The 10,827-nt window shown below is 48.9% G+C and overlaps 1 protein-coding gene across 1 annotated transcript in view; it reads left to right on the top strand.

The window, feature by feature from the left end:
• LOC104276047 (msx2-interacting protein-like) overlaps positions 1-10,822 on the top strand; it is a gene marked incomplete at its 3' end in the record, with an annotated part of 15,985 nt that extends 5,163 nt beyond the window's left edge. The window contains 5 exon segments of the mRNA XM_009872209.1: positions 303-416; positions 1,646-1,759; positions 3,316-3,416; positions 5,510-10,626; positions 10,629-10,822. Coding sequence (XP_009870511.1) covers positions 303-416; positions 1,646-1,759; positions 3,316-3,416; positions 5,510-10,626; positions 10,629-10,822 — 5,640 coding nt within the window.
• Positions 10,823-10,827: the final 5 nt, after the last annotated feature.

Here is a 10,827-nt window from a genome sequence, read left to right as displayed (position 1 = left end):
GATGCCGAGGGGGGCCTGCCACCCCCCCGAGCTGCCACCCCGCCACTTCGCAGATGCATTCAAATTGTCGAAGAATCAAATGTTGTCAAACACTGCATTTGTTTAAGCATGCAGAATTTATTTCCATTGATTGCTATTTGATTTTTTTTTTTTTTGTCTTGCACCTGCGCGAGACGCTAATTTTAGAAACCCCGTACAAATGCCTAGCTTTCTTCAAATAACCCTTTAATTAGGCGCGCTCCGCTCGGTGAGTTTAACCCTTGCGAATTGTACTGATGGAAGTTTTGCCCTTTTGTGTTCAGCTGGGGTTTGGGAAGAGCATGCCTACAAACTGCGTGTGGTTAGATGGGCTTTCTACAAACGTTACGGATCAGTATCTAACTCGACATTTCTGCCGATACGGGCCTGTGGTAAAGGTAGGTGGGAGGCTTTGGCGTGTGGTTTGAAGTTGTTACTGTCTTCCTTTCTTCCCATCCTGTCCTTTCAACCCCCACTGTCCAGGGCTTTATCGCTCGGGTAGAGAAATTCTCTCTGGGGTGGAATTTGGCCGGCAGGGCTCCGTAGCTTCGCATCCCGATGACGCGATCCGTAGAGCAGTCGCTTCTGGTGCTTTGAAAACACCCCTCCAGAAAAAAAAGAAACAGGAGGAAAAAGAAATATTTTGAATGAGCCGAGATAATGAGTATTGGAAACCATTTGTTGCTCTTGTGCAGTAAAGTCTCTCCCCAACAAAATGTCTTTAGGAAGCTGACACTGGAGGAGCAGCAGTCTAATTACGTAGTTACACTCCTGCATGCTAATTACATAATTAGACATAAGTATATATTCCTGCAACAGACCAAAAAATGACTTATTGAAGTGGTTAAGGGTAGTCACGCTGACAAAAGTATGCGAAAGAAGAAAATCAGTGCAGGTGCAACGTACCCGTACCCCACATGGGAGCGCGCTGCCCGCCCTGCCGAGGGTCGGTGCTCCGGATTTATGCGCCTGCTTAAACTTAAGCACGTGAGTTGTCCCGTGTGGTTCTGCTGGACGTTGGTGTGCTTAAAAGTTAAGCAACGTGTGTAAATCTTCGCAGGATCAGGGTCTTGCCTCCTTAAAAGGGTTTTTGTGGGTTCGTGTTGCAGCTTTGACCTTCTTTATTGTAGCTGTTGTTGCTTGAATAATGAGTTTACGTTGCTAAAGGAAGCTGGTATTTGGAAATTGGGCGTTTAGCAACCGGCGAGTGGTACTGCAGACTGTGATAACAAAAACCGTTGCCATTTTGCAATTAAACGTTCCCTTTACCTTTTTTCCCCCCTGAAGCGCATTGGAAATTTTTAAAAAAAGCCTACAAGTAAACAAAGAGAAACTACGAAACTCAGTCACCAAAGAAAAAAAGAAAGAAATCGAAAGTAAAATACAGAAAAACAAAATAAAGGCATAATATACCTCAAGCCACAATATCCACAATTCAAAGCAGTCCCGTGTCCTTTTATTGTCTCTTCGTTACGATACGCCTCATCAGAAAAGCCTGGAAATTTACCTTGCTAAAAATTATTTCCTTACTGGTATCCTCATGACTTAGGATTTTGTTGGGACTGACGTTAAGTCCTGTGGATGAGGCTCTTATTTGGTTTTTGTTTTGTTTTTTTGTTTTTTACAGGTGGTGTTTGACCGCTTAAAAGGCATGGCCCTGGTTCTCTACAATGAGATTGAATATGCACAAGCAGCTGTAAAAGAGACCAAGGGGAGGAAAATCGGTGGGAATAAAATTAAGGTGTGCAGAATGACCTCCAAAACAAACAGACCAAAACAAAAAAAAAAAGAGAAAAACAAATTGTATTTAGGCCTCACCCCTTAAAAACTGGCATTTGGAGACTGCCAGACAAAAGGAATACTTAGCGGGGCGCGTCTGTCCCAGACATGAAAGGCTTAAACTAATTTTGTTATGCTCGGCTTACCAAGACTTTAGGGTATCTCGACCCGTTACCTCGCAAGCCTTTTCCAGCATTCTGCTGTTCGTTTCACTGAACTTGTCTCTCTGAGCTCCTGAGTGTTGGTGTCCATGTCGCTGCCTCATTTACCCCAATCCAGGGCAAACTTTTGTCCGCTTTCGTGTTGGAGAAGTGAAACGGGAAGGCGTGAGTTCCTTTTGGGATGACACGTCGCCGGCTCGCGCGCTGGCATCGTGGCGTATGGCAGCCCGAGCGCGCAGCCTGCCCTCATGCCGGCAGCTCCTGCTTTACAACAGATTTTTTTAAAAAGACTATTTAAAAAAAAAAAACAAACCTGCTCAAAAACAAAAGCAGAAAGTACTTTGCCCTCGAGCAACGCTTGACATTTACAGGGATGTCTTGGATTTGGGTGAATGTGACGATACCTGTTACAACTGTCCCATCGGTTGCGCTAACTGGGGACATGAGGGGTCAGCCAACCCTCTGAGTTATCTTCCTCCTCCTCCTTTCTTCTCTCCTAAAGAGCGGGGAATGATTTCAAGCACCATCTCTCACCTGGTGTATTATTAACTTCGACACTTCACGCCCGTTGGGGTTAGGAGTTGGACGTACGGTAGTTTCCGAGTGCGGAGATTGAATATAAGTAGCCTTTAGAAGCAATAAAAGTTTCGTATCTTGTGTTGGTGGGTCTTGCTACTTTGGAATAAGCAACACCCTTCATGCCTTGTAAAACCACTGCTGTGGTTATACAAGTTATTTTTTTTCCAAAAAGACGAGTTAAATGTTAAAAATACGGCACTACGTGGCACATGTTTAGTTAAATTTGGTTTAATCCTGAATTTTTTGCTTCAGCTCTGCCGTTAGCTTCTTGATATTGTTACCCTGGGCTAGAAAACAGCTTTTTGAGTAGTTACGACAGGGAGCTGCGATTCAGGAGGCTTAATTCCTCTCCCGTCCCCACTCTTGCCTCGCTGTGCAACCCTGGGCAGATAACTGACTCTGAAATAGATTAATAACACTGACCTGCTGTAGCGCTGCCTCGAGATTAAAGGGACTTTGGAGTTGTACTATTAAAAACGTCAAGGCCACCATAATCACGTGTATTTTGCCTGATGGTTTAACTGAACAGAAGCCTCAGGTCTGGCAGCTACAACCGCGCACCCCAGGAAGGGAGGGAGTTACGTAGCTCCACGCAGCTACTCCGAGTTAAGAGAGAAAGGTCTTTATTCCTGGGGCTGCCTAGGGCCGGTCCTGACAATTTTTTGTTCCGTGTCCCCGTTTTCAGTTCTGCTCCCATCTCCCGCCCGCAGCAGGCAGTGAAATGTTGTCCGAACGGGGTGTTCCTCTCACTGAACGGGATGTACCTTTTCTTTTGCAGGTGGACTTTGCAAATCGAGAAAGTCAGTTGGCGTTCTATCATTCCATGGAGAAAACGGGTCAAGATATCAGAGACTTTTATGAAATGCTGGCAGAGAGAAGGCATGTGTCAAATCTTTATTACAGTCCTTTGCTTTTGCAGCCTCGTCTGAAGTGCGGTTATACTCCCTTCAGACTGTAATTATTAAACACTTGTTTCTCTTCCTCTCAACTTCATCCTTCATTTTCAAGGCCTGTTAACAAGATTTTAGCATATTTTTAATATCTTTTACCTTCTCAGTGTATTTTTTTTTAAACAAATTTAGGTGCTCAGGCTTAAATCGCGCAGATTAAGGCAGACAGGATATTGCACATCTGAAATGTAGTCGATTACCGAAATTCACACTTGGATAGAGGTTGTGGCTGCCTCCGTGACCTGTGGATTTAGTATCCGGTTCCCGCAGTGGGTCACCAGGACGCAGTTATGAGTCATTTACCATTTCTTAAGAATGCAAAGAACGGCTTTTCCGGAATGCAGCGCCTTCCCGCTCCCTCGAGAGACGTGTGTGTGTTAGCAGGTGTGTGTACAGCCTGATAACCTGCTGCAGCTCTGCCTTACCTGTGAGTAAGCCCAGCGTGGCACCGATTGTACCGGTGAGCTGGATAAATTCACTGCAGGGCTTTTGGTTTTCGTTTTGGTTTTTTTTTTTGCAGCTGAATAGCTTGGTCTAAACCTATCTGCAAAATTGCCAGATCTAAAAACGAGGAGGGTTTGGAAATTGGCAGTCGGGGTTTGCACAATGGAAATAAATGCCCGTGTTCCCCGGTCTTTGCCAGCTGCTGCGATGTGCCAGCGAGCAGTCAGCACTAATTTCCTCTGAAGCGCGCTGAATTCAGGAAAGAGAAGTGCGTTATCGGATGCCTTTTAACGCACACAGGTCAGCTGGGCTGGTCTTTGCCCTGAGATAATTCTGAGCAGAACACTGATTTCTGGAACAACGTGATGCTTTGGGTACACGGTAGTCTCCTTTTCCCTTTTCTGTCGTTACACTCGCACAGTCATTAGGAGATCCCTAGGAATGAGTCCTGTCGTTCTGCATCCTCCTCCGGGCAGTTCACAGTCCCTTGCGATGACGCTCAGACCTGTCCTAACCCGCTTCTTTCAGGCCAGTCTTAAATAGGACCCAAATTAAAAAAACCCAAACCACAGAAAACATGATTAATTTTTTTTACTTCACAGCTGCCTTTCACCGCATCCCGCTTCGCATGCAGAATGAGGTTTTCATCTTCTGTGTTTTGTTTCTTTGTGTTTTTTGTTTTAATTTTGTACATTTTGTAAAATGGAGGAGCTGTCAGCTTTTAACAGAAAACACAAACTCTGAAGCCAAATAAATGTGTGTGAAATAGAGTGTGCAAAACGTTCCTACTGGTGGAGAATTGGAGCACCAGCTCTCTGCTGAAGAGGCACGTTTAGTTGTAACCTACTGGTGGAGAATTGGAGCACCAGCTCTGCGGCACCTCTCTGCTGAAGAGGCACGTTCAGTTGTAAAATTGGCTTATTTTTGCTCTTTGGAGGTAGTGAGACAACACTAATCACTTGACTTATTTTGCCAAATGCTTCCCATGAATTCCTCTGATCTCGTAAACAGTCTGATTTATTTTATTGACTTGATCTTGCTGTAAATCGACGACGTCAACACGTCACGTGCTGTGGAAGAGGTAATCTCGGAATTGAACCATCACTTGCAGGGTTTAGGGTTTTTTCAGAAATCTTATTACCGCTTTACTGCTTAGTAACGGAGAGGTTCCAGCACTGAATTTTGATTTCACTCATGTTTTCAGAGGTAGATTTCAAGTCCTTGAGGTGGAGTTGGTCTTCCCCACGGCAGACTGTGCATGGGTGCACAGGTGCTGCGTAGGTTTTACCTTAATTTAACGTGATACTTGAATTTGACCAAAATGAAGCAGCGAGGGCGCTGCAAAGATACTTGGCAGGGCTGTCAGGGAAAGGCCGGTTCCCTGCATACGGTGCTCAGTAAATTCACAAAGCGTTTGATCCGCTGTGCACCGCTTTATCGTTGTGAAATCTCTGTACGGTCGCCCTGATGCGCGTATAAAGGAAGTTATCGTAAAACGATCTCCCTGCGTAGCAAAGAGCGTGGTACCACAATCCGTTGGTTGAGAAGGAAAACTTACACGTTTATTCTTATATTTAGCAGGGATGAAAGAAGAGGATCTTATGAATATGCCCCTGATCGTACCTACTACGAGACTGTTCGGACTCCGGGGACCTATCCTGAAGATCCTCGTCGAGAATACCCAGCTCGAGGCAGAGAATTTTATGCAGAGTGGGATCCCTACCAAGGAGACTACTACGACCCACGATACTATGACGACCCGCGCGAGTACCGGGATTACAGGGGCGACCCCTACGAGCAGGACATCAGGGAGTACAGCTACAGGCAGCGGGAGAGAGAGAGGGAGAGGGAACGGTTCGAATCCGATCGGGACCGAGACCATGAACGGAGACCGATTGAACGGAGCCAGAGCCCGACGCACTCCCGGCGCCCGCAGAGCCCTGGCGCGTCTCCCTCGCAGTCGGAAAGGCTGCAGAGCGATTCGGAGAGGAGGATTTCCAGCAGGTCGTCGGATCGCAGCGGCAGCTGCAGCTCTCTGTCCCCTCCGCGATACGACAAGCTCGACAAAGCCCGCGTCGAACGTTACGCAAAAAACGAGAAAGTGGAGAAGGAGCGCGCTTTCGAGCAGGAGCGGGTCGACAAGGAAAAACGCTTGGTGAGAAAGGAAAAGCCGGAAAAACTAGAAAAGGAGAAAGCCGATAAGCAAAAGAGAAAAGCAAAAATCCATTCGCCCAGCTCTCAGTCTTCTGAAACGGATCAGGAGAACGAGAGAGAGCCCAGCCCTGAAAAGCTGAAGGGCAACAGTAAACAGAGTAAAGAGAGAGGTGACAAAGAAGGGACAGCCAAGAACCGCCTGGAACTCATGCCCTGCGTCGTGCTGACCCGAGTTAAAGAAAACGAAGGGAAAGTTATTGATCAGCCTGCTCTGGAGAAACTGAGAGCGAAGCTTGATAACGACACGCTCAAGTCCCCGCTTCTTGAGCAGAAAACACAGACGTCTCAAGCCGAGCAAACCAAGCCTGATCAGTCTAAACTGGAGCCTGTCAGAGCCAAGGTACAAAAAGAGAAAGCCCTTGCCAGTCACGTAGAAGTGGTGGATAAGGAGGGGAAACTGAAACCCAAAAAACACTTGAAGACGGAGCAAACTTCCGAGGGGGCCAACGCTGTCGATTTAGACAAGCTGGAGGCTCGTAAAAGACGTTTCGCCGATGCAAATCTGAAGCCCGACAGGCAAAAACTGGAAGTAAAAAGAAGCAGCCAAGATGAGGAAGACGCACGTGTGGTTTTGAAAAAGCAGCTCGACGCCACGGCTTCGTCTAGAGAGGCGACAGTGTTAAGGGAAGGAGAGTTGGAGAGAAAACCCCTGAGGAAGGAGATGCTCAAAAGGGAATCTAAAAAACTCAAGCTGGAAAGACAGTCACTAGTCACTAGTCCCAAAGAAATTCAGGAGACTCTTAACGTCGGTGGAATTGGCATGCGTCCCACTCTGGATCTGCAGGCGAGGCTGATGGAAGCGGCTGATGAACCAGTGGAAGTTCAGGAACCCTCTTCTAAAAAATCGAACCCAGTAAAACCCCAGCACAAACAGGTGCAGCTACTAGACGAGCAAGGAACGGAGAGAGAGGACACGAGGAAGAATTACACAGCTCTTCCGGAAGACACGCCTGACCATAAACTTGGCCAAGAGAAACCTCAGTCAGCCGACACGGAGGAGAAAATCGGCATCGACATCGACCACACGCAAAGTTACAGGAAGCAAATGGAGCAAAGCCGCAGGTTAAAGCAGCAGCTGGAAATGGAGATAGCCAAGTCGGAGAAGTTCGGCAGTCCGAAGAAAGACGTGGAGGAATATGAAAGGCGGAGCTTGGTCCATGAGGTGGGAAAACCTCCACAAGACGTCACTGATGACTCTCCGCCAAGCAAACGGAAGAAGACCGACCAGTTTGACTTTGAAATTAGCACTAAACGTGAAAGGAACTACAGAAGTTCTCGTCAGGTGAGTGAGGACTCCGAGAGGACGTCCTGTTCCCCTAGCATCAGGCACTTCCCTTTCCATGAAGATGACGACACGCTCGATTCTCCGAGGCTGATGCCGTTAAAGGAAACCAAAGAGTCGCCTAAAATAGAGGAAAAGGGTCTTTCGTACTCCAACATGACGGTGAGGGAGGACTCGCTGAAATTTAATCCTTACGATTCCAGCAGGAGGGAGCAGATGGCAGAGATGGCTAAAATAAAACTGTCCGTGCTGAGCTCTGAAGATGACTCGAGTAGGTGGGAAACGCAAGTGAAGCAGGAGCCCGGTCGAGTCGATATCAGTTTTCCGAGCAGCATCGTCAAAAGAGACAGTATCCGCAAACGCTCCATCCGCGACCTGGAACCCGGGGAGGTGCCTTCGGATTCGGATGATGACGGTGAAAACAAACCACATTCGCCGAAAGCTTCGTCCTTGTTAGAGAGTTCCAGATTGTCTTTTTTATTAAGGGACAGAGAAGAGAAGTTACGTGAGAGGGAGGAACGACTGTCGAGTTCCTTAGAAAGAAACAAGTTCTACTCTTTTGCGTTGGACAAGACAATCACACCGGACACAAAGGCCTTGCTGGAAAGAGCTAAATCTCTCTCTTCCTCCAGAGAAGAAAACTGGTCCTTTCTGGATTGGGATTCACGATTCGCTAGTTTTAGAAACAATAAAGACAAGGAGAAGGTTGACTCGGCTCCGAGACCTATTCCGTCTTGGTATATGAAGAAGAAAAAAATCAGAACTGATTCAGAGGGTGGAAAGCTGGATGATAAGAAGGAAGACCATAAAGAGGAGGAACAAGAGAGACAGGAACTGTTTGCTTCTCGCTTTTTGCATAGTTCAATCTTTGAACAGGACTCCAAGCGCCTGCAGCATTTGGAGAGAAAAGACGACGATCTCGACTTCATTTCCGGTAGATTGTACGGGAGACAGTCGTCCTCCGACGGGACTAACAGCGCGGCTGATCTGGTGCAAGAACCGGTGGTTCTTTTCCACAGTAGGTTTATTGAACTCACGCGGATGCAGCAGAAGGAAAAGGAGAAAGATCAGAAACCGAAAGAGGTGGAAAAGCAGGAAGATAAAGAAAACCGGCCCAAAACACCGGAAACGGTTCCTGATAGTAAAGAACCAGAACACAAAACTTCCTCAGCAGTTGGTCCCTCTTCGGTCGCTGCCCTGCCACAGGAACCAGCACCGGTCGCTTCCGAAAAGGCAGCAAACGAGAAGGTAGTGGTGGAAACGGTTTCTATAAAAGAAGAAAAAACACCTGAATCTGCTTCCGCGGCAGAAGAACAGAAACCTTTCCCCGAACTTGCTGCTCCTGTCAAAATCGAACCGCCTGAGCAAACCGAAGCCCTGCCAGTCGTAGAAGTGAGTAAAGAAGTTGTCACTACAACCCTGGCACCGGAGGAAGATGCTGCGGCAACAGAGCATCCTTCGTACTTGGATACCAAGCCTCCTACTCCCAGACCTTCGTTTTCCCAAGCTGACATCAGCGCGAATCCGGAACCTGAGGGGGCCCAGTTGGTTCCACCGCCTCCGCCCAAGCTGATTCAGAAATCCGAAGAGGTTGCTGAACCTAAAGAAGAAAATCCTCCGCCTCCTGCCAGTGCTGATGCCAGCGTGGGTCAGAAGGTGGAGGTGGCCACTGAGGTCCTGCCGCCCATTTCCGACAACGACATGGAAGCTGAGCCTCCGGTAGTTGTGAAAGATAAAAAGTCCTACAAGAGTAAACGCTCCAAGACTCCCGTGCAGTCGGCTGTGGCCAACGTCACAGAAAAGCCTGTCACGAGGAAAAGTGAAAGAATTGACCGTGAAAAACTCAAAAGGTCAAGCTCTCCTCGCGGGGAGATGCAGAAGCTTGCCGAGTTGAAGGTGGAGGCAGAGAAGGTGTCGAGGAACGCTGCTAAATCCCCCAGTTCAGCCGCAGAGCCGGAAAACGTGGAGCCGAGCTTGCCAATTGGCCGGACGAGGCGCAGGAACGTGAGGTCGGTGTATGCTACCACGGGGGACAATGAAGGCCCGTCTCCAGTGAAGGACTCTGTGGAGGTCACTAGATCCACCAGGAAGAGAGGGGAGAAGGAGCCGCAGGAAACTGTGACGACGGTTCCCACGACCCCGAGGAGGGGAAGACCTCCGAAAACCCGCCGTAAGCCGGAGGAGGACATCTCTCCGATAAAGGTGGAACCGGTGCAGCAAGAGGCAGAGGAGGCGGAAAATAAAGATGCCGTGGAAGCTCCTAAGCCTGCGGAAGGTTGGAGGTCTCCTCGATCCCAGAAGCTGACACATGGTCACTCGTCGGCCGCTCCCGGCCAACAGGGGAAGAAAGGGAAGAACGAACCGAAAGCCGATACCTCGGCTGAATCTGAAGATGCTGCTGAAAAAAGCGGCCAGGAATTGAGCATCATCGACAGCAGCAATAAAGCAAAAGCCACCGAGAAAGAGCCGTCAGGGTGTGAGCAGAAACGTGATAGGAAGGAACTGGATGTGGAGAAAAACCAGCTGGAAATCCCCATGGTTGAGATCGTTGAGAAGAAGCCGGTGCCAGAGAAGGTTACGAAATCCAAAAGGGGGAGGTACAAAAATACCAAAACCGTTGTAGATAAAGCATCTGTGTGTCTCAAGAGTGTCGAAATACGCCTCAACGTGGACGAGGTGAAGGGCGCCCTGCGGCCGACCGAGGAGGAGGCAGAGCCGGTGGCGGTGTCACCGGCCAAAATGAAGAGTCCTGCCAAAGACGACATCTTGCAGCCCCACTTTTCCAAGAGCGAGGTCGAAGATTCGTTCCCGGAGGTAGAAAAGGAGGTGCTGCGGGAGCCAAAGCAATCCCCTGAAGCCGCCCAGTTAGCGAAACAGATCGAACTCGAGCAGGCCGTGGAGAATATCGCAAAACTCACCGAAACTCCTCCGTCGATTGCTGCCTACAAAGAGCCGGCGGCAGACGTGCCCGAAGTTCATCAGGAAGAGGAGGGAGATAACCCCCCCGCGCATCAGGCCAGCGAAACAGAGCTGGCGGCGGCCATCGGCTCCATCATCAATGATATTTCAGGGGAGACAGAAAGCTTTCCCGCGCCCCCGACGTATCCCGCTGAGTCGGAAGCTGAAATCCCCACAGAGCCCTTGGTGCTCCCGTCGCCTCGGGAGGAGATGGAGCCCGAGACTGATCAGGCAGTGAACAATTCGAAGCTGCTGTCGAGCCCGCGGTGCAGCCGGTTCCCAGCTCTGCCCCGTCAGTGGTGGAGACGGAGAGCAAGGAGGCTGAGGTCAGCTTCAGCGAATCTTCCAACTCGGCGCAGGAGGCTGAGACCTTGCAGGAGGCCGAAGTTGCTCGGAAGGAAAAGGGCCGTCAGAAAACCACGCGGCAGCGACGCAAACGGAG

This window comes from Apaloderma vittatum, unplaced genomic scaffold, assembly GCF_000703405.1.
Source record: "Apaloderma vittatum isolate BGI_N311 unplaced genomic scaffold, ASM70340v1 scaffold23816, whole genome shotgun sequence".
NCBI classification, from domain to species: Eukaryota; Metazoa; Chordata; class Aves; order Trogoniformes; family Trogonidae; genus Apaloderma; species Apaloderma vittatum.
Note: the sequence above shows the minus strand (reverse complement) of the source record. Positions and strands in the feature narration are given on the sequence as shown.